This window comes from Fukomys damarensis, unplaced genomic scaffold (genome assembly GCF_012274545.1).
Source record: "Fukomys damarensis isolate Sample0158 unplaced genomic scaffold, DMR_v1.0_HiC HiC_scaffold_5, whole genome shotgun sequence".
Taxonomy (NCBI): domain Eukaryota; kingdom Metazoa; phylum Chordata; class Mammalia; order Rodentia; family Bathyergidae; genus Fukomys; species Fukomys damarensis.
In genome coordinates, this window is record NW_022900917.1 from 72,550,307 (window position 1) to 72,574,625 (window position 24,319).

At 44.1% G+C, this 24,319-nt stretch overlaps 1 protein-coding gene and 1 pseudogene across 1 annotated transcript; both read right to left on the minus strand.

The window, feature by feature from the left end:
• Positions 1 to 2,018: 2,018 nt before the first annotated feature.
• Positions 2,019 to 23,243, minus strand: Gsdmc (gasdermin C). Its single transcript, XM_033759280.1, has 12 exons — positions 23,030 to 23,243; positions 22,195 to 22,378; positions 9,170 to 9,338; positions 8,527 to 8,638; positions 6,504 to 6,548; positions 6,076 to 6,135; positions 5,615 to 5,644; positions 5,329 to 5,379; positions 4,370 to 4,509; positions 4,032 to 4,161; positions 3,501 to 3,574; positions 2,019 to 2,375 (listed from the first exon to the last, which is right to left on the minus strand). The coding sequence occupies exons 1-12, from the start codon at positions 23,241 to 23,243 to the stop codon at positions 2,019 to 2,021; spliced, it is 1,566 nt and encodes a 521-aa protein (XP_033615171.1).
• LOC104875399 lies at positions 16,008 to 19,734 on the minus strand (annotated as a pseudogene).
• Positions 23,244 to 24,319: the final 1,076 nt, after the last annotated feature.

Sequence of the window (24,319 nt, forward strand, 5' to 3'; positions counted from 1 at the left end):
ACCATAAAAATGATAAATGCTTGAGGAGATGATATGTTAACATGAGCATGTTTATAGATATGTGCTGTGAGGGGGGCACCCCTATAATCCCAGCACTCAAGAGGCTGAGGCAGGAGGATTACCATGAGTCCCAAGCCAGCCAGGGCTACCTAGTGAGGTTAAGGCCAGCCTGAACTATATAGTGAAATCCTATGTCAAAAAAAAAAAATTAAAGTAAAATATACATACATCAAAACATCACATAGTACCTCATAAATATGTATCATTTGGGGGTGGATTAAAATCAACAAATTGAGTCATACAGGATACTTATTTATCCCCCAATATTGTAACTTCAATGTGTTCTCCATAAAGCAGTGCTCTACACAGAATTCACATGCAGCAGTGTTGAGAAGAGGGGCCTAATAAGGGCTAGGAAGGGCTCACGAGGGCTCCATGCATGCGTAGATCATGCTGACTATAAAAAGACTGGAGAATGCAAACTGCATCTTTTGCTCTGTGGTGTGCAAATGCTTTCTTGTCTTTCCATATACTTCATAGGATGACATGGCAAGGAGGTGCTCATCTTACACTTCCAGGCCACCAGAACCATAAGAAATAAAGCCCTGGTCTTTGTAGACTTCACAACTGCAGTACTCTGTGATGGCAGTACACAAAGGACTAAGAAAATTGGTACTGGGCAGTGGGACTATGACGATAGCAAGGACCAGAAAATGTGGAAGAATCTTTGGGACTGGGCAATGGCAGAGGGTGGGAAAATTGGGAGGAACAGGCTAGAAACAGCCTAGATGACTATGAATGAAGCTTTAAGGGCGATTCCGTGGAGGATTCAGAAGATGAGAAATGTAGAGAAAGTGTGGAACTTGTAGTTGTGACCAGGATGCTGCTAGAAACACGATCCATAAAGGCCATTCCAACACAGTACCAGATGAGATTCAGAAGCGGGGTATTGGGAACTGGTGTAAAGGACATCCTTGTACAGCCGCAAAGAGTGTGTAACTGTGACTGTATCTTCAGGCTACACAGAAGGCAGAACTTAGAAGTGATGAACTAGATTATCTGGCAGAAGAAATTAAGCAGAAAAGCATTCAAAGTATGATACGGAGGTGGCTTGTTGGGATGCTTGTAGTAAAATATCAGAAGAGAGAAATTATTTAAAAGCAAAATTTAGAAGGGGAGGGGAAAGGAAATAAAGGAAAAGAAAAAAATGTGAAAAAATGAAAGAATGGAAACAAAGTCTTTGTAAATAGGGAAGGGTGGCAGGGTGAAAGGAGGGCCTCGGAATGGGGAAAAAATGAGAGCCAAGATAAGTCATGTAAAGGTACAAGATCGCCGTGATGAATGTAACTGTACTGTATACCTAAAATGTACCAATAAACTTAATGGGAGGAAAAATAAGAGCAAAATTTATACTTAAAAGGGAATGGACAATGTGGGAAATTCTCTGCTTTCTCATGCCATCAGTGAAAAGACCCCTGTAGGAGAGCAAACAAGGGATGTGGCCAAGTCCCTTTTGCTAAGGATATTACTGTGGACAAAGGGGACTTTGGGGTTAAACATCAAAGCCCCAGGAAAACAGCCCCAAAGACATTTCAGAGAACCCTGAGGCAGGCTAGGACCATAGGCACAAGTTTTCCTGAAAGGCACCCATAGGACTTCAGCATTCACTGCACAGGGCCACACCGGTGCTCAGCTCCCCAGAAGACAGAGCTCCTAATGGCCCAAGCTACGTCTAAAGCACGCCAGACGGTAGCTGTGCCATCACTCCAGAGGGTGAAACAAAGCGGCCTCCGCCCATATTCCCCAAGTATCCAGTTTATCTTGCTGTCTTCAAGGTTCGAAATATATGCTATTGACTACAATAAATAGTTGTTAATCTTATTTTGAAGTAAATGTTACATCATGAAATGTTTACATTTCTGACACTTTGGAGGAGTTTTGAAAGATGTATTGGCCCTTGTCAAGGAAGCCTTTCCATCACCCTAGAGTACCCCTGAAGGCTCTGCCAGTTTCCTTCTCTACTCGTCCTGGGGAGCAGAGGGGAACGGTGCGATCTCCCAGGTCTGCTGAGGGCTCTCACGGCCCAGGCTGGGGTGGGCCAGGCCGCCCTGGACTGGCTGCCCACCAGGGATAACTGATGCCTCAGCCAGCTGCAGCAGCATCGACAGGGCCGCATACAGCGCAGACAAGGGCTTCTTGGCGTCCAGATGCCAGGTTGACCGGGGGCTCCTCAGCTCCATCTTTAGGCCACACTCCTCCAGGAGGGCATAGGTGATTTGCATGTCCTCTTCCTGCAGCAGGGCCAGGAGCTCGGCTGGGAGGGTGATGGGGATGTGCCAGGGGTACCTGAAGTTTGGCTCTAGGATGCTCCTTACCTAGGAGAATTGACAAATTGTACAGAACAAGCTTGGCAATAGAGGAAAGACACTTTCTGTCTCAACATCCACATAGCATCGAAGATAACAGAAGAGGCAGGGGCTTTGGGGCCAAGCTTTGGTGTGACCAAGTTATTGTGCATTGGCTCCTCATCTACAAAAAGGTGGTAGGTAATAAGCCTACCTTGTAGAACAGAAATGTTGGGAGCCTAGAATGTGTACATATGTATGTATTTCTGTATGCCTATACACATGCATTTATAGGTACATATCAGGGGAACAAAAATGTTTAAGTTTTTAAAATGTACAAGACATTTTAAATGTACAAGCCATTAATCCTCTTTAAAATATTCCTCCTCATTTGCAACACATGGATCCTATCACTCTTTCCAGTTCCAAAGTCGTCTCTCCTAGTGTCTTTAGTAGAGCTATTCTGGCTGCTTTGCTATCCTGAGTACATTCCAAGTAGTTGCCTTCCGTGGTCGTTTCAATTTTGGGAAAGGACCAGAAGGTGCACAGTGCCAGGTCCAGTACACAAGAATTATGAGGACCCTGTCACATTTTTACCAGTCTGTGTTTTCATTGGATAGAATTCAACAGTAGCATAGACAAGATCTTAATCACACCTCATAGAGACACTCAAGAAAGAAGACTCCAGAACAGCTTCACAAAGTGGTAAGAATAATGGGATCAGTGTGTTTGAATCAAGGGTAAGTATTTGGGGATGGGGGTGATGAATGGCAAGGATTTTTTACTGTGATAATTTTGTAATTTAAATATTCAGTGTATATCTTCATCACGCCTCCTATGTGAAGAAAGAACAATTTGAAAATGGAAAATTTGTGATATTATCAGGATATATATTACATCTCCTTAGGTCTCAAAAACCTGGTCACTTTAGACATGTTCGGACCAACTGCAGGTAATTCTATGAAAACAGAGACACTCCAGATGCAGGCTCAGGCTAAGAAGGCAGCTCTCCAGAGCCCAGATTTCCCATGACCATAATGGGATCCCATCTCCCCTCCCAGGAAGACCTGGCCCACCTCTCTATTCCCAGAATCATCCCTACCCCCGGTTCCCACACTCTTCTCCCAAGAGTGCTAGACACTCAGGATATCTCACCAGCTCTTGTTGCTGAGACAAAATTCTCTTCTCCACAGCCTGGGTCAGCAGAACAAGCTGGGTGTCACTCAGCTCTGGGGAAGGGGACATGATACAGAAAGAAAGTGAGACAGAGTCTAGATATTTCTCTCACCATGAAGGAAACCCAGCTATAAGGGGACACTGAGATCAGATAATGATCACTGTTATACTTGGGGGTAAAGCTCCCTGCACTCAGAGGTCCTTCTGCTCCAGAGATGATCTCCAGGATGCTAAAGCACATGGTCCAGAGGGTGGGATCCTGAGGGTGGAGGCTGGAGTCATCTGCCTCAGGAGATGTGATTTGATCAATGGCCACTGCTTTCTGAGCCTCATGCTCAGTGTACGTCACTTGAGGAGTTGTCACCCTCCTGACCTTAGAGAGACGGGTTATCTGAGAATGAAGAGTATCATAACTGAAGGGCTTTAGAAAGGTGGTGTCTAATGCTGCCATGCAGGAGATCTAGAATACAAAGTGAGGACTCTCCCACATTTTCCTCAAACCCCTCTTACCTAGTAAGACTTCCAGGAGGTAAAAAATGAGGTACCCTAGGTTCACCCAGGGAGGGCTTGATTCCTGTCTGAGTTCATTCAGGATCTTGCCACCAGGGCCTTCCAGATGACCCAAGTTGTCCGATTCCATCTATAGAAGGCAGACATTCTTATTAATGCCAGGCACCATAATTGTCATGTGGAGCTGCATTCCTGGTCCTTGTGTCTGGGCCCAGACACAAGCTTTCCCACTTCCTGGAACCTAATTCCTCCCTCGTACCTCAGGTATATGGCTGCCAAATCTCTAAACATTTCCCCTTTGCAGCTTTGATCCCACCAGGGAGCTATGGCACCCTCACCATGTCCATCAGGTTCTTCAGACTCTCTCTGTCACCCAGCAAGGCCAGGATACTGTGGAACAAGACATCCTGAATGTTTTTCGGGACCCAGGCCAATGCCACCAAATTCTCAGAAACCTCCTCTTGTAGAAGACTGAAATCTGTCCTCAGAAAATGACCAGAAAGCAGAACAATTCTTTAGTTGGCAAAGCCCTGAGATCATAAAACCTTCCTCATCCATAGATCCAAATTTCTCTGTCCCACTCAGCTCCTGATCAAAATGTTCTCTGCTCATGGCACACTTAGGCTCTGGCAATGAAACCATTCTAAGAGGCTAGAAAGGTAGGCAATCCCAGTGTGCTGGAAGTGAAGGATAAATACTGGGAGCAGCCATAAAGATTCTGATACTAAATCACTATAAAGTGGAAGACAATGACCAAACTGTCATTCTGGGATAGACGTGAATAGTGTAAAATCTAATGTATTTTATTTTCATCTAAAAATGGACAACTCCAATGCTCTGGGATCCATTTCCATACCTGGCCACCAGAGACACTGTGAGGATTAACGTGTTTGTGTTTGTAAGGTGCCCAGCACATACAAGCCACCTTATTGTCTCACAGCTCTGCCGCATATTCAATGTCTAAAGCATGAAATAAGTGGAGGATGTTTGGAGCTTTCTGATTCTCTCGTGAGGCTTCAGGTAGCCTCAGGTAATGCACTAAGTATGCTCCAAAGAGGTGGGCCATCTCCCTGTTTAATTAATTGACAAATAACAGGTGCTACAGTAATGACCGCTGCCCAGGGAGCCAGCAGTAAGTGTTAACTGCATGGGTGTATGAGTTAGAGGATCTAACTGACATACACACTTGGAAGTAGACCTCAGTTTGCAGACTTTCATGGAGACCTCCAAGTTCAGTAATCAACCTTCAGGTTCCCACCCAGAAACTCAGGATCCCTCCCTCTTAACAAACACTCACCTTGCCCAAAAGGTTCTGCTAGTCTTCCTAGAAAGAGAATCAAAAAATGACCTTCATCGCCAAATTTGCTTTGGGGGAACTCTAGAGGAACTGCCCTACTACCACATTCCCCCCAATGTTTGTCCTCTTGCTCCCTCCACAGTTTTCTATCCCTCAGACCTCCTGGACTGTCCCCATTCCACAGGACCCATAGTCAAGGCACAGGATAGAGCAACCAGGCAAGGGCCAGCTGCACAGTGAGTTCAGGGTGGGGTCCATGTCTCCACCGCAGCAGACCCTCACTCACCTATTGGAAGGATGGGACTTAACTCCAGTGCTAGAAAGAGAAAATCAAAGCCCCACCCAAGAGTTAGTGTAAGAGATTTGGTTTCCCAAACTCTGCCTCTCATTTCCCTGTCCTCTCTTCTCCACCTGCCCCTCTCCTATGCCCCTCCCATATGCCCAGGGCCTGGACTGTACGACTGCGTAATGACAGCAAAGGCCTAAGGTGGGTTCCCTTCATGTAGACTGCAGGATCCAGTTCTGCTGTCTCTGCATCTCCCACTGACAGCCTTTCAGCTGGGCTGTGCAAGGAGGTGACTATGGGTGCTGGGGAATGTGTGCCCCAGACGGGAAGGATGCTGCTCCTCTCACAGCGGACAGGCAGAGCAGCAGAGGTGGTATGCATTGGCCTTTCCTGCTCTTTCTCTCCAGAAGTAACCCCTGCCTCCCTTGGGGGTTCCTGCTTGCTGCAGGCTTTCTCCTTACTGAATAGCCCACTGCTCCCGTAAAGCTGTATCTCCTCTGTATAACGCCTTGTAGGTTGCTCTGGAAAGACAAAAGGAAAGGTTCACTCATGAGAATTATACTCCCTCCCCTCTTCTTCCCTTCTTCCCTTTCCTCTCACCTTTCCAGCTCCTCCCCACTTCCTCTTGTTTCGCACTGTATACCAGTACTTCAATAGAGAAATGTCTCCTTGGGCTGATGACCCCCCCCAACAAACTTGCACATATCCCAGAATTCACAGGACAAAGGCTGGTTTCCCTTAGACCCTGGGGTCTGAAGCTGGGTTGAGGAAGAGGCCCGTGGCATGGGATGGAGAGGCCTGGCATGCAAAGGTTTCCTGTGGCTCAACCCAAGAAATGCTCACATAGCACTGAAAGGGGATCAGGACTCAGCAGGGCACTGGGACTCACCATTCTGAAAGGTCTTCTGCTTTGTGTCATCGAATATAAGTATGGCTAAATGGAAAAGAAACCAATTAGCATCACTGTGGTTATTCCTGCCAGTCATTCCCATTCCCTGCACTTGCAGCTTAGGGAGCTCTGTCTGCCACCTGGGATGTTTGCCAGACTGACCAGGAGCCCCTGGGTCCTATGAATCAGATCCTGTGAAGGGTACCTTGAAGTCTGAATTTTAAAGAAGCACCTTGGGTGACCATTAAGCCCTCCAATGTTCATGAGATTAAAGACATAGGCTCCCTCCTACCCCATCTTGCAGAATCATTTTCTTTAAACCTTTTCTAAGAACCTTAATATTTACTTAACAACTCCCACTCTTGCAATCTCGGATAAGTAGAGGATTCATCTAGAGAAATGGGCTGAGGTCTTAATCTTCCCTTAGTCCAGTTTAAGTGCCTGGCACTGTGAAAGGGCCCATGAAGAAGATAAAGGACTTTCCAAAGGCTGGTGACCACCAGGGGGGGACTAGGTGTCTGTGTTTACACAATTTAGACCTAACTGAACCGAGGGGAATCAATCTGTGTACAATGTACTTGATTTAGGAGAATAAATTTAATCTTCCTCTCAATCTAAAGGGAAATAATATGCAGAGAGTTTAATTTGCCATAGCACTGGCCAGAAACTTTGGAGAGAATTGGAATCACTCTGAGCATCAGCCTTCTCCCCTAAACAAGTCTCATCTCTGAGCACATGAGGAAAGGAGACACATCCGGGGAGGTGAATGATGGGTTCAGCCTCTTCACTTCTCCAGGACCCATCCTGGCCTGGCGGACAGGCAGAGACCCTGCCGGCTTATGCACCACCTGGCACCCCACTGCGCTCTAGGTGTGGTTCCTCTCTCCCCTTCCCTCACAGCCAGCTCTCCTGAGGGATCCACACTTCTCCATGAGTTCACAGCTCAGCCACTGTACCTTATCCTCCAGGGAAGCCACCTGGCCTTGACCACCAAGGAACAGGGACTCAATTCTCCCTGGATAACACCAGCGTGACCTCTGAACCAGACCATTTACTTTGTGCTTCACTGTTGTTACTATTGTTGAAAGTGGCCTCCTCCTCATCTCCTCCTTAAATTAAAAGCACTTTGACACACATTGACATCTTTACCACCACTGCCATCTCCTGGGCCTTGGCAATTGTCTCAGTCCTCTCTGCCCTGCTCCCTGCTGCACCCATGACATCTGACTGTATACAGCAGTCTTTCCTGAGAAGCCTGAGCCCACTAACTGCTCTAGGTCAGAGTCCAGCTTCCCTCCCTCCATTGCCACTGACAGATCATTGACACTAGCACTTGTCCCTGAGAAGATTTGCAGGAGGATGCCACAGGGAGCAAAGCATGCATGTAAAGGAGGGACAACCCCGTCATTTCTGAGGAGCTGAGTCTCAGCTGAATCTGCTGTTCAAGCTAGGGCTCAGTGTTAGGCAGGAGCGAACCAGGACTCAGAGCCATACTTTGTCCAGTGTTCATCACATCTGGGTATGTGGGCAGCCCACATGGGTTCAGGACCCAAGGGTTGGGGATGTTCAGGGGATAGTGAGGGAGAGATGAAGTCCTGAGTTACGTTGTCAGAACATTATGTCTACAGATTTGTGATTGTGCTGTTGTTATATTCTGGGGCTTTAGTGTGAGTTTTGGGGTCACCAAGGAGGGATGGTGGCTCCCCCTGCTGAGCTTCTGGTAGTGTCTGGATTAGGGCCTGACTTTGCCCAGTGCTAAAGACACCTCCAAACTGAGCACACTGAGTTGGGTCCCCTCCAGTGTAAGAGATAATGTTTGCTTCTTCCCTGGCAACATTTAAAGTGGTCCACAAGAGGCAGTAGCTGTGGGTGGGACAGCTGTGTGTCCCAGACAGGGAGAAATCTGCTCATCCTGCTTTCCAGACAGGGAAAGCAACAGCAACAGCACACAGCGCCCTAGCTGCTGCTGTCTGCTTCAAGAGAAGCAATGCCCACCCACCCACCTCCTTCAGTTCCTACTTACTGCAGTTTTTGTCCTTGATGACCAGCTGCTTCTTCCTGTAGGCCAGCACTGTGCCTTGAGGGACAGTCATTGTTTTTTCTCTCACTCTCTGACCTTCTCCCTGGCATTCACCCTAGGCAGAGAAAAACACACCTCTTTCTCAGCTCTTCTGAAGCAACACTAAGTGTCATTCTCACTTTTAATCATAGCAATGTATGCATAAAAATGGGCTGAGTATGTAACTCAGTGTGAAGTTCCCAGGTTCAATCCCCAATACAACAAAATTAAAATAAAATACCAAATAACTAAATCTATTTTTCATTTTACCAATGCTGAATAATCCTATACATAAGTGTTATCCATGAGGATTTTAGGGGCTGGGGATTTAGCTCAATGGTTCCGCTGCCTCCCTTGCAAACAGCAAGGTCCCAAATTCCATCCCCAGTACAAAAAAAAAAAAAAAAAAAAAAAAAAAAAGTTGCTTTACATGAGGATTTTAGAATACAGTCCCAGGTCAGAAGGCACAATATCTTGGCACATGATCCATAGGAAATAATGAGCAATCACCTCTGACCCTCCCCAGAGCAGGCTCTGATAGGATCCAATGCCCCAGGGGACATAAGCTGCCTAGGCTCGCTGTGTTTTCTGTGTCTCCATTCCATACCTTGACATAAGTGACCTGCGGGAGAGACACTTTTCCAGAAACATTGACACTGCTGTTGTCATACAGAACAGTATCTTTGGCCAATTCAACAGCTTCTGTCACCACATATAGGTTGTCTCCTCTCCTTCGGCAAACACTCAAAAATGACGGCTCTGGCTCCAACAGTTTCCTAAGGGTGCATGAAGAACAAAGGCTCAGAGTGGGAATTTGATGCCAGGACCTTCTGGGTTACACTTCTCAAGACCTAGAAGGGGCGTGATACCTTTGACAGGCAAGCCATAGGGGGTGTGTTGGATCATGAGATTGAGGTGCCTAGGACAAAGAACATTTTCTTTGCTAGGCAGCAGGGAATCAAACCCATTTTTTAATGGTGGTAAAGGGGTAATAGTGTGCATACTGTATTGCTTAGGGCACCTGAATTTTACTAAATTACACTGGTCTAGTAAGGGACAATTCCTACATCTCATGCCCTAAGATCTCTCAAACAAAAATCAGAAGTAGATGGGTCTACATGATTAAGAACTATCCTGATAAGGTCCTCTTTTCAAAGTTGAGTATACATACAAACATGTCTAGGTTACAATCAGAGTGGGATATGGAGCAGGACAAGTATTGCTGTGCATAGTGGGGTACACCTGTAATCCCAGCACTTTGGGAAGCTGAGGCAAGAGGATATCTGCAAGTTCAAGACCAGCATAGACTACATACTGAATTCAAATTCAAGACCAGCCTGAACTACACAGCAAGACTCTGCCTCTTTAAAAAAAAATGACAAATATGACCTAGGAGGGAGAAGGCTGGATGGTTTTGTGGTAACAAAGATGGGATTTTAATGCCTAAGCATGCATACCAGGTGGATAGGTGGATGATAAAAACATTGTATTTCTCATGGGTGAGACAGGTTTGGAATACTAAAAACAGATTTCGTCTCCATTTAGTTCTGACGCTCAATTTTAAATCTACTCAAAATCCCAATGGAGTAGGTGTCCTGGCTCAGCAACAACAAAAATAGAAATGAGAAGACACCTAAACAAGGCACAAGCCCAGGCTTCCAGCTAACCACAGGCAAATTCTGGGAGCAATGGAGTGGAAAAAAAATCTTATAATGAACCATCTGGACATGCTGAACTGATAGCATGGGAAGTAACAAAACAGATGAACAAGGTCCTAGAAGAATTCAAAACAGAAGTAATTTCCCAGAGAACTACACAGATGGTGAGTAGAAAGAAAGACATGATTAGAGACTCTAGAAAAGAAACACATAAAAAAATACTAGATGAGGTCAGGACAATGATGGAAGCCATGAATACCCAGCATAGGAAAGAAATGGAAACAATGAATGCCCAACATAGTAAAGAAATGGATTCCATAAAACATATTCAAACATATATCCAGGATTTTTTTAAATTCCACTGAAAGTATTCACAGCAGATTGAGCTAATGTGAAAATAGAATACCAGGTATAGTAGACAGGACTGCAGTTAGTGACCATGAAAAGAGAGATTTCTTAAAAAATAGTAAGGGACCATGAGAAATCAATCCAGCGGCTGCTAGATGATGCAAAGAAGAGTAACATAAGACTGATAGGAGTCCATTAAAAACCAGGAGAAAGTACAAATGACATAAAAAAAACTGTTCATGGAATTAATGGCAAAAAACTTCCCAAATAGAGGAAAACAATTAGACATACAGATACATGAGGCATATAGGACTCCAACTAGCCATGATCAAAAAAAAAAAATCTACACCTAGACATATATAAGTCAAGATCCCAGAAACCCAACAGAAGAACAAAATATTAAAAGCAGTTAGAAAAAAGAAACAAATCACATACAAAGGAAGACCCATCAGAATCACAACAGACTTTTCAATGAAAACCCTCAAGTCAAGGAAAGCCTGGAGTGAAGGATTTCAGGCCCTAAAAGAAAATAACCTCCAATTTAGACGGATGTGTCCTGCAAAATTATCTTTCAAAATCCAGGGGAAATTAGATACTTCCACAACAAAGAACATATGACAAGCTTCATGAATACCAAACTAGCACTCCAAACAAATCTAAACAATATCCTACAAAAGGACAATGGTAGTGACAACTCCATCAGACCAAACAGAGTGAAGCTATCAGGCAAGGCAAGAAACTAAAGGGAAAGGGGGGAAAAGAAAAAAGAAAAGAGCCAACAACAGGAAAAGATCATGACAAGGATGAGTCCATACATATCAATTATAATCATTGATGTTAATGGTCTCGACTCACCAATCAAAAGAAAAAGACTGGCAGAATGGATTAAGAAGCAAAATCCAACAATATGTTGCATAAAAGAAACACAGCTAAATCAAAAGAAATTCATAGACTGAAAGTAAAAGGATAGAAAACAGTTCTTCATGAGACAGGAACCCAGAAAAAAGCAGAGATAACTATCTTATTGGAAGACAAAGTAGATTTCAAACCAAAACTAATTAAGAGAGACAAAGAAGGTCACTACATCCTTGTAAAGGAAACAATCCAACAGGAAGAGATGAAAATCATAAATACATATGCACCAAATAATAGTGCCCCCAACTGCACAAAACTAATATTAATGGAAATGAAAAACCAGATAAGCACTAGTATAATTGTAGTGAGGGAATTCAATTCCCCACTGTTGCAAATAGATCATCTAAACAAAGAAATCAACAACAAAATACTAGAAGTAACAAAGCTTTTGAACAAATGGACTTAATAGACGTCTACAGAGTGTTCCATCCCACAAAATCAGAATATACATTTTTTTCAGCTGCACATGGGTCATTCTCCAAAATAGACTGCATCCTAGTTCATAGAACATGTTTAATTAAATGCAAAGAAATTGAAGCTATCCCCTGTATATTACCAGACCATTGTACAATTAAATTGGAGATCAACAGCATAAGAAACCACAAGAACTAAACTAACACATGGAAATTGAACAACACTCTCCAGAACAATCAATGGGTCACAGAGGAAAGTGAAGAAGAAATTAGTTTCTACAATTAAATGACACTGCCAATACAACATACATGAATCTATGGGACAAAATGAAAACAGTTCTATAAAGGAAATTCATAGCAGTGAATAGCCATACTATGAAAACAGAGCAAGATCCAATAAACAACCTAATGCTGAAACTCAAGCTCCTAGAAAAAGAAAAGCAAGACAAACCCAAAGCTCATACAAAGGAGGAAATTATAAAGATCAGAGCAGAAATCAATGCAATGAAGACTAAGAGAATGATACAAAAAAATCAACAAATTGAAGAGTTGGTTTTTTGAAAGAATAAAGAAAATCAATAAACCCTTATCCAACTTTATCGAAAAAAGGAAAGAAAAGGCTCGAATTCATGCAATTAGGAACAAAAAAGGTGAAGTCACAACAGATTCAGGAGAAATCCAGGGGATCATCAATACCTACTTTGACAACCTGTACTCTAATAAAATGGAAAACACAGAAGAAATGGACAGATTTCTAAATATGTATGAATTACCAAAGGTGAATGAAGAGGCTATAAAAAATCTGAACACCCCAATTTCAATCAGTGAAATTGAAAACATAATTTAAAATTTACCAAGAAAGAAAAAAGCCCAGGTCCTGATGGTTTCACTGCTGAATTCTACAAGACATTTAGAGAACTATTGTGACCACTCTTTAAACTCTTCAATGAAATTGAAAGGGAAGCAATACTCCCAAATTCATCCCTGGAAGCAAGTATTACTTTCTCTCCAAAAGAAGAGAAAGACCCAGCCTAAAAAGAGAACTACAGGCCGATCTCCCTAATGAACATAAATGCAAAAATCCTCAATATGATACTAGCATACAGAATGAAGAAGATCGTCAAGAAGATCATACACCCTGACCAAGTCAGATTTATTCCAGGGATGCAAGGATTATTCAACATATGTAAATCAACAAATGTTTTGTTAGTATACTATACTAACAAAAACCATATGATCATCTCAATAGATGCAGGAAAGCACTAGACAAAATCCAATACCCATTCATGATTTAAAAAAAAACAACAACAGAAAAATGGAATAGATGGTCTTTTTCACAACCTGATAAAGGTTATCTATGAAAAACCAACAGCCAACATCACACAAAATAGTCAAAAACTGAAATCATTCAAACTAAAATCAGGAACAAGACAAGGATGTTCACTATCACCATTCCAATATAATTCTGGAAACATTAGCCACAGCAATTAGACAAAGGAAAGAAATAAAAGGAATAAAGACAGAAAAGGAAGAAGTTAAACTGTCATTATTTGTTGATGATATGATACTGTACATAGAAACCACCCCCCCAAAAAAAAACTCCACCAAAAGACTTCTAGACTAAATTGACAGATTCAGTAGAGTAGCTGGATACAAGATCAACACTCAAAAATCAATAGCCTTCCTGTACATAAAATAATAGAGTCACTGAGAGAGAAATTAGGGAAACAATTCCTTGCACAATACCATCCAAAAAAATGAAATATCTAGAAATCAATCTAATGAAGGAAGCAAAAGACCTTGAAAACTACAGCACTCTGAAAAAAGAGATCGAAGAGGACATAAGAAAATGGAAAGACATCCTTTGTTCCTGGGTAGGAAGAACCAACATAGTGAAGATGGCCATACTTTCAAAACTGCTATATAGATTCAATGAAATCCTGATTGAAGTCCCAAAAGTATATTTCACAGAACTAGAGAAAACTATTCAAAAATTCATTTGGAACAAGAAGATACATAGAATAGAAAAAGCAATTCTAGGCAACAGATATATGACAGGGGGTATCACAATCTGCAACTTGCATTTATACTACAAAGCCACTGTGATAAAATCAGTATGGTACTGGCAAAGAAATGATCAGAGGATGAGTGGCACAGATTTAAAGATGCAGACACAATTCCAGACATACTCAGTCACCTCATCTTTGACAAAGGAGCCAACCATCCTTAACAGAGGAAAGATTGCATATTTAATAAATGGTGTTGGAAAAACTGGATTTCAATTTACCAAAAATTAAAACTATACCTGTATCTTTCACCATGCACTAAAGTAAAATTAAAGTGGATAAAGATTTAAATATTTAAACAGAAACACTGAACTTGCTGGAAGATAAGTTAGGTAGAACTCTTAAAGACACTGGCAATAGGAAAAGATTTTATGAACAAATCTTCAGTAGCATGGGAACTAGCACAAAAAAATCAACAACTGGGATCTCATCTTTTTAAAAAGTTTCTGCACTGAAGGGAAACCATAAACAGAGCTCAGAGACAACAAATAATGTGGGAAATAATTTTTACCAGCTGCTTCTCAGACAAAGGACTACTCTCTAGAATACATAAAGAACTGAAAATATCAGGCTCCCCCAAATATATAGACCCTATTCAAAAATGGACATCTGAAATGAAAAGACATTTCTCAAAGAAGTAAAAGCAGCAAATAAACATATTAAAAATGTTCAACATCACTGGTCATTTGAGAGATGCAGATAAAACAACACTGGGATTCTTCCTCATCCCAGTAAGAATGGCTGCTATCAATAAATCAACCAGTGACAAATGTTGGCAAGGTTGTTGGGAGAAAGGATCCCTTCTCCATTATTGGTGGCAGTGCAGACTGGTGCAACCACTGTGGAAATCAATATGGAGATACCTCAAACAAATAGGATTATAGGTCCCATTTGACTCAGGTATTCCTCTGCTGGGCATCTTCCCAAAAGAGCTAAAAGAATCATATCACAGTGATATACATGCACCCACATTTCTAGCAGCACAGGTTGTAATAGCTAAAACTTGGAAGCAGGTCAATTTCCCAACAACTGGAGACTGGATAAAGAAGATGTGGATTTTTTTATCAAATGGAATAATACTCAGCCATAAAAAATGAGAAGCCAGAAAATTTTACAGCTGAATGGATGCACATTGAGGCAATACTCTTAAGTGAAATAAATAGGACACACATGTGTAAATACCAAATTGTTTCTCTGATGTGAGAAACTGAAAGTGTATATAAGGATCAAAATGAATAATTGATAATGTGAAATAGGAAGAAAAGGTCTAAAGGGGTAGAGAAAGTGGGAGTGGTAGGGGAAAGGAAAGAAGGAATATGAAACCAGAGGAGCAGAATGTGAAGTGTTTCAAGCCCTAAAAGAAAACAACTTTCAACTTACACTAATATATACTGCAAAATTATTTTGCAATTTTTTTAAAAAACAGAAACAGGAAATTTTTATTTAAATAGTGTAGTCTTAATTTCTTTAACATAACCCCCCCAAAATCTGATGAAAACAAAGTTTTATATTCCATATAAACAAGATTTGAAAGTGAAGTTAATTTACAATTAGCTTTTAGCCCTCTCGGCGCAGTTAGATAAATCCCGATGATCCTTCTGCTAATAGTGTCAATGTTATAATACAGTGGGGGAAACTCTGCTATTGTATTTAATGGTACATTTTCATTTATCAACTCTTTCCCATTAATTCCATTATTAGTGACAGCTAAAACGTGACCTCTCCAATGAAGCGAGTCACACAAGACTGTGGCCGGGCAAGAACATGTGGATCACTTTCTATAACTCACCAGTTTGCAGAAAGTCAACTTTCTCTGATTTGTTCATAACATACTGACCTTACATCTAACACTGGTGCAGTAGACAGCTAGCTCCTCAGTACTGAATGGCAGGACAGGTGTTGTAATACAAAGTTAACAGGAAAAAATGCTCACAGCACATCTGGTGAAATGTTTTTCACAAAAAGAGCATTAAATAAAGGGAGAAAGGTAAAATAAACCATGCAGAAGAGATGGCATCCATCTCCAGCTGTTTCCACGGGCTGGCTCAGTACCACACAATTAAAGGGCTCCCTTCCACTTTGATGACAGAAGGCTCCAGGGGAAGGTCCTCTCCAGGGAGTTCTCATTCTCCACCTTCATCATCCATCATACATCAATGTAGCCCTCTCCTTTGCTGATGACCAGTATAGACTTCACGGTCATCTGGCTGCCGGGCTCCTGGGCAAAGGGCCCTGCTTTGTTACCAGTTAGCTCTGTGCCACCACTGCCACTCTGTGGCATGACCTGGGGCAGCCACGAAGAACTTCACAGTATGCCAGTGCCTGTGGAAGCAGAGCTGTGCATGTGCCATTGAGCCGTAGGGGGTGAACATCCCTGGGGTCGCTTCATCTCTGTTTCCGTCACCATAGACAAGGATCACATTTCCAGGATGATCTCCTGGTGCTCCTCAGATTTTATTCGTTTCTGTCATGGGATGGAGATAATGACACCGTTTCCTGTCCGCACTCATAAATCATTGCAGGACACCATAAGAGCTGTGATCCTCACAAAAGAGAAGCCCAGTTTCCCAGTACCTAACATTTTGCTGATGTCCACATCTTGAAGATGATGGTAAAGTATGCATGTGGTGGAAACACAGTGTGGAGTCCAGGCAGGTGGAGACCTGCACACCATCACCTACCCAGGGCGGCTGCTGCACCTGCTCTCCTTCTGGGGCTGTGCATTGAAGGATTTCTCTATTTTCATGGCCTTGGGCTGAACCACATAGATCTTGCTCCTGTAACCACACCAGACTTCGTCGTGCACCACAGTCACACATTGGGAGGAGTGGCGGGGCCACTCCAGGTATAGGAGGTGATAGTTGGACAGGACTGCTCACCAAGTCCTCTGTGAAAGACCAAGAGGGTGCCATCAGCCAGGGCCACTAACGTGATCCCCTTCATCTTTGAGTCTGCTGGAGTGGAGACACCTCCTCCACTAGACCACAAACGAGGGCACATACAGGTTCCATCCTGAGTGCCCAGCCACACAGGCAGCAGAAGACCACTCATCTCCTGGGCTTCCTCTCTCTCCAGGTCTTGTTCACTCGGCAACACTGATGACAGTGGACCTTTATACACACCCGAGTCACTATTTGACTGACAGACCAGGGACAGGTCTTCGGGGACCTGAACCCCCAAAGGATGAATGAAGACGTGCTTCCTCAGTGGGTGGGATATTTTCACCACCCTCGCTATGTTCCACTTCTATTTCTGGGGCTTGCCTGTCACCGGGAAGCACCATTGGTACTAGGGGGAGCAGCAGCACCTGTCGCACCCTCTGACGAGCAACTGACCGCTGTGACGCCTCACAACCAGCTGTCTGTCTCTGCCCAGTGGCTGCCCATCATGCTCCACACAAGGACGCCTTGGCTGCCAGACCAGACTCTGAAAGTTCTTCTCCTGAGGGGGGAGTCTGTTTCCTGGGCTCCCCGACACTGGCTGTGCACAAGACGTGTGAGTTGCACATGGCGAAGCTATCTAGGATATTGCCCTCCTGGATGGCATGTATGATGATTGCTTTTGTCGCTGAGTGGGTGCTGGTTCTGATCCACACCTGACTGGATAATTCTTCATGAGTCTTCAACTCCTTCTGCTATTCCTTAATTTCCTGGTTGAACTTATCTAAGCTGTCCTGAGATGCACCACTGTTTACTGCCTCCCATGTCCAAACTGGCAACATCCTTGTAAAACATACTTGCTCCAACAACAGACCAGCCTTTCCTGGTCTTCCCAACAGATAAATTAACTCCAACCGCATACCACAGCTTCACGGATGCATCTTTTTCATCAAGAGGTCGGAAACAGAAGGCACAGGTAAATTTCTCAGCTCATTTTCCCCTTGGCCATTGGTCTCCTGTTTGTACTTCTGAGGCAGACTCCAGCCAAACACCTGTACCCGACCATCCTCCTTCCCCACGTGTGCCTGTACCCGCTGGCACTGACCTCTCTTCTGCTCTTCTTCGTGAGGCTGAACTAGTCTCAGTTTCTTCCCTTAGGAAATTGAAGGCTTTGGACTTGTTCCAAGGTGCTGCTTCTTTTCTTGAGGGACGGGGTCATGAGTGAGGTGTGTGGGTTTTCAGATTAACAGGGCGCTCGGACTTCTTTGTCATGTCACTTGAAGAGCTGAAAACCTGCCAGATGCTTAACCTTTTATTTCCCCTAGTGGCTGAATTTTCTCCTGATGCCTGTATCATCTCTTTCCATGGAACTGCTTCCCTGAGCTCCCTGTCTCTCTTTGAACAGGTTCCTCTCCTTGAGCACACAGGACGTCTTCTCGCGCATGAACCTCTCCCTGTAGGCTGTGGGGCTATCCCTATCGCCGTCATCTTTTGCTTTTGGCCTTGCATCTTCAGCTGCGGCACGGACTTTCCTGTGCTCCTCCTTCCAGTCCTCTGTTCTCCTCTGGCTCCAGCTCGGCTTGTTTCACAGCCTCCAGCTGCCCGTGCAGCGCATCCTTCTCATATGTCAGCTGGTCCACTTCGGCTGTCAGGTTCTTCATTCTTCACTACATTCAAATCATTTTGGGTTCCCAAAAGTTGTGCATTTCCTAGTACAAGATTCTCAACTTCCCTACCCATTCCTAGTAAATCCGCGCCTTCATCCACGTCTCCAAGGAGGCTGGCGCCGGCGGAAGACAGCTCTTCTCTGAGTGGCCTCAGGAGCTTTGTTCTCTAGGCCTTTGGTCCGAGGGCTGGCACTTCTGCATCCACTGACATCTTTGTCCATATCCAGTTCAGGAGTGGACTCAGTGGTCGCTTGGGCTTCCGGCTTATCCCCGTTTTCAGCAGAGCCTGTGGACCAAGCCCTAGTCTCCTGGGCACCCTGCACTTCAATGTGCTTGCTCTGTTCTAACTTGCTTGGGGCGCCTGTGCCCTTGGCCAACCCCTGGCTCTCTTCCACCAAGGGCGAATCCGGGGGAAGTGGCTGTCAATGCGGGAGTAGTAGCTTTAGCTCCACCTCAGCTAAGCCCAGAAAGTTCATCCTTCGGACTGGTGAGCGAGCAGCTGGCTCAGCTCCTGGGATTTCCGAGGCTCGGATCCCAGGTCTTGCAGCCCTTCCGAGTGTCCAGGTCCATCAGCTCCTGTCCAACGGGCAAGGGGAACATCCCTAATGTTATAGGGCGCTGTTTTCTAATCCGACTGTGAGCGGTGGACTCTCAGGGGTCACTTCCTGACAGCTGACAAAGTTTCCTGCTTTCTAAGTGCTCCATATAACTCTGGATCACCTTGCTGCTTCTTTGAGGCAATGCGCTGTATTCCTTCTTCAGTACTGCTTCTCTTTCTTCGAATCTGCTAATCCGGTCAGCGGTTTTTTGCTTTGAGCTCAAGCTGTCTTGTTTGAGATTCTAGAGATTCCACCCGGGGCTGAAAATGCTTGTTTTCCTGTTCTTGAGAGTCTTCACACTCGGTTAATTTCTCCTCGCATGCTTGCATGGCACCTGCTCTTGCTGTACTGGGAGCTAAGCTGCTTCCCGCGGTCCTGCAGCAACTCGAGCTCCACCCGGAGCCCCGGATCCTGCGAGAACACGGAGTCCAGGTTTCCAGCACCACCAAGGAATGGCATCCATTCCTGGACCGCCTGCTCATTGTAGCGCCCGATGAGCCTCTTGAACTGGCAGTAGATGCAGCCGGCCAGGCCCGACACCCGCTCCGACATCATGGCTCCCCCGTAAGTACACCACGCTGTCCTCCAGCTCCTTGGTGGCAGGCAGCCGGGGGAGTCCCAGGCCATCCCAAGCGGCCCTGCCAGGGCTGAGACGGGCTGGAGCTGGGCCCGGCAGCGCCGGAACAGGTGCGGTGAATGCACTCACCCAAGCACCGCTGCACCAACTGCCTGGGTGGCTGGGCCCTACGCTTCCTATTTTGCAAAACTGATGGAGAGAGCCAGGCATGGTGGCACACACTTGTAACCCCAGTGCTTGGGAGGCTGAGGCAGAAGTCTGAGGCCAACGTGGGCTACATAATTCAAGGTCAGCCTGAACTACAGAGTGAGACTCTGTCTCAAAACTGTTGATGTAGAAATAAGAACATTCTACAACGAAGGACACGTTGAAAGACACATGAACACCAAATTTAACACCCCAAACAACAGGCAAGACTATGCTAAACAAAGAGGAAAAGATGGAAACAAAGTCATTGTAAATAGGGAAGGGTGAAGTGGGTGAAGGGAGGGCAGGGGAATGGGGAAAATAAGAACTAAGACATATCATGTAAAGGTACAAGATCCCAATGATAAATGTAACTGTATTGTCTGCTTTAAATGTACCAATAGACTTCATGGGGGGTGGGGGGAAGAATATGCTAGACAGAGACAAGATAGTCAACAAAGCCAGAAGGTCAGATGGAATGAACATACCAAGCAAGGTGAGTAGTTAAACACAAAAGAAAAAATAAAGGATGCAACAACTAAAAGAACACAATGATAGGAAAAACTCAGCACCTTTCAGTAATAATACAAATGGCCTCAATTCTACAACAAAAAGACTTAGATTGGGACACTAGATCACAAAACAGAAGCCAGCAGTCTGTCTCACTCAAGAAACTCATCTAATCCCAAAATAAACTTATAGATCAAAAATCAAAAGGTGGGAAACACTCCCTCTTTTCATCACCACAAGGCAGCTACAAATGAAAGTGGACAAATCCACTGAAGAGTACAGCAACCCAAGATTCAGTCACCTTCCAATCACCTTCCAACACCTTCCAACACCTTCCAATCACCTTCCAATACCTTCCAACACCTTCCAATCACCTTCCATCACCTTCCAACACCTTCCAACTACTTCCAGCCATCTTCCAAAACCTTCCAATCACCTTCCAATCACCTTCCAACACCTTCCAACACCTTCCAATCACCTTCCAACACCTTCCAATCACCTTCCAATCACCTTCCAACACCTTCCAATCACCTTCCAATCCCTTCCAATTACTTCCAGTCATCTTCCAACACCTTCCAATCACCTTCCAACACCTTCCAATCACCTTCCAATTACCTTCCAATCACCTTCCAACACCTTCCAATCACCTTCCAATCACCTTCCAATCACCTTCCAACACCTTCCAACTACTTCCAGTCATCTTCCAACACCTTCCAATCACCTTCCAACACCTTCCTCCAATCACCGTCCAACATCTTCCAACAGGCTTCTGAGGAACACCACAAATCTAAACCACAGTGCTCAGGGTACACAACTAGCATTACCCTTCTATCAAAGCTAAGCAGGACATTAAAGAAGAGTACAGGCCAGTGTACATGGTGAAGGTTGATGCAAAAATTCTTAGTTAGACTCCCAGCAAACCAAATTTAACTGTAGATTAAAAGGATCCAGACTCCAGTGGAGTTGTCCCTGGCATATGTTCTGAGGCACTGTACGCTGAATGTAGCTAACGATATAGTGTTGTACACTGAAATGTGCTAAGGCAGTAGGTACTAAAACTACAAACCAAACCTGAAAAACAAAAAGGTGTCAACTGATGTGGTGTTTGACTTGATTGTAGTCAGTGAGTCACATATATTTCCAAATGATCATTCTGTAGATCTTAGATTTACACAATTTTATTTCTCAGTTATGCCCAATTGAGCTTGGAAAAAATAATTTTAAAATAATGCCAAGACACCAAGATGTTTGTGATTTAAAGAGTTTTAGCATCTTTGTCTCCTTATAAATTTGCTCTTCTTTCGTTTTTCTAGTACTGAGGATTGAACCTGTAACCTTCACATGGACCTATATCCACAGCCTATGTTTTATTTTTTTATTCATGAGACAGGGTCTCACAAAGATGCCAAAAGGCCCAGGCTGAGTTGAAACATATAATCCTCTTGCCTCCCAGATTGTAGGAATCTAGGCATGTGCCACCATGCCTTGCTACTGACCTATTTTTAGTGTTTGTTAGCTGTCCATCTCAGCTCCACTAAATATAAGCTGCTTTGGGAAAGGGATATTTGTCTCCCTTGTCATTCTATCCCCAAGAATACTAAAATAATAGGTAAACACTGCCCTCATAGACATATATTAGGTAACTATCAGCCATTACATGAATGAAGGAATGAATACTGAAGAGCAGCATAATCAGGGACCTCATTCTCTTCATTCTGATCCCAGCAGCAAATCCTGCAAGAGGCCTCTTCGCCATCAAGAGGGGAGCCCTTGGGACTCTAGTGACCTGTCCCTTCCTCCTCCAGTGGCCTCACCTGTTTTGAAGCATTTCCAGGTTGGGTTTTGGGACACTAACACTCTGAATCTCAAGGTTGGATTTATGGGACTGAGCGATCTCTCCTGACATTCTCACTTCTGCACCAGCGTTGACACCCACATCAGCCTTCAGCTTCTTGGTCTCAAAGTCCTTGGTGTGAAATGGTCCAGACCTGACACATTCTGGGAAGAGAAAAGGGGACCATACAGGGTTAGCCAAGAATTCATCATGGAACAGTTGGTGAAGGAAATGGAAAAAATGAGGGCAATTTTTGCCCCAACTCTCTCATTCATTTAAATCTCTTAAATCAAGAAGATAACTAATAAATTAATATTACATATATAAATTATCACAAAAGGACAGGTGTTCCAATCCATCCAAGCATTTCACAACAGGGATATGTTTCATCCCTAAGAAATGGTGGCACCAATGTATAGGGTCCAGGAGGCCACAGCACAGCATCCCACCACAAGGGGAAGCTCATGGGAATGGAAAATGTTCAGGATTTGGAGACACACTGACCTGGGTTTGTGTCCCAGCTCTACCAGTTCCCAGCTGTGTAACTTTGAACAAATTATTTTATAAGTTTCTATTTACTTTTACAGAAAATGGAGCCACTCGTGAGGCTCTTGTAAACATTGTAAGACCTAATGAATACCAGGGTCCAGATATTAGTAGATTCTCAAATAATATTAGCACCTTATCCCTTACCTTTAGGCAAGGTGGATGCTGGGGTCTGCTTGTCTAGGTATCTTGGGGATTCTGGGATGGTATACATTATTTGAGAACATTGTTTATTACACCATGCATCTTTTCCATCTGATTGAAAATACCTGGGAATGAAGAACTTGGTTCCAGGATGTCCATGAGGGAATATTCCACAGGAATGTCATCAGATTGTCCCCATGGCCAGAATGAAGTCTTCTTCCGTAATATACTAAACTGACGGAATTTGGTGGCATCCAGTACACATTTGACAGGTGTCAGATCTTTGCCTCCAAGATTTTTGATCATGCTCTTGCTAACCCGCTCTAATATGGAGGACATGTTGCTAGGTGCAGATAGCGGGGAACACAGAGATTAACTGGGAAGAGGAAGAGAAGGGTTAACGCATGGACTGCAGTTATTTTCATAAAGGAAAATAACTAATCATTAGATAGTCAAGGCTTAACTCAGAATGGTAACCAGGTCATAGCTCTCTCAAATTAAGTGCTCTAAAGGCAGCCTGGGTTTCTAACAGAAGCACTGCTGTGAAATTCACTGCTCCTCCTGGTTGTAGAAACAAAGCCAGTGGCCATCATCTCTAACTCAGGAACTCTCTAGCGGACAGGAAGGAGGAAGGTTCATTTCTCTCTCCAACTGAAGAGCCAGAGGGAAGGCTGAGCCAACGTTAAAGGGCTATGGTGGTGGTATAGGTAAGGATGGTATTGGGAATTTTATACATTTTGCAAAAAGGCCTCACTTACAAGTAACATTTGAACTAAACTTAAAGGAGTTAGGTATAAAGAAGGAGCATATAAGGAGAATATTCCAGATAGAGCAACCAGCTAGTGCAAAGTCTCTGAAGCCAGGCATGCCTCAAGAGGTGAAAAGCAAAGAGAAAGATGATGAGGTCAGAAGAAACAGGGGCCAAATTGTTCCCCTTTTGGCTCCAGTTGATCTTTGTCTTCTCTCTCTGACCTCCTATGAGAATAGGAGTCCTCAACAGGGTTTGAGTCCACAAGTGACGTATCTGGTACACATTTTCACATCTTCCCTGTGGTAACAATGGTGATGAGGCTGCAGTGAGGCAATCTGGGTGGAGGCAGAGGGACTAGCTGGGATTAGTTGGGATGGTTTTGCAATAATCGACATAAATTTGACAGTGAATTGGATCAAGATATTGCAGGTGAAGTGAGGAGAAGTGATCAGATCCTGGTCTTCTACTGAAGATCAAGGCTACATATACGAAAAGAGCAAGGGCCAAGGTGGTCCCTATGAGAGCTCACAGTTCCCACACTCAGAGCAGCTCAAGAAAGTGCTGTGTACAAGTCATGAAAGCAATTCTTAGCTGGCTTCTTTGCCAGGAAGTGAGGTGAGTGAAGGGAGGCATGGAGCAGTGGGTGTGAAGAAAGCAGAGAAGG

Bases quoted from the DNA above. Each gene is read 5' to 3' on its own strand.
- Gsdmc (XM_033759280.1), bottom strand. From the start codon at position 23,243: ATGTCCTCCATATTAGAGCGGGTTAGCAAGAGCATGATCAAAAATCTT. The intron at 8,639-9,169 runs GTATGGAATGGA...TTCTCTGCCTAG, and splicing joins CGCAGGTCACTTATGTCAAG to GGTGAATGCCAGGGAGAAGG. The intron at 5,380-5,614 runs GTGAGTGAGGGT...TTGGCGATGAAG, and splicing joins AAGTCCCATCCTTCCAATAG to GTCATTTTTTGATTCTCTTT.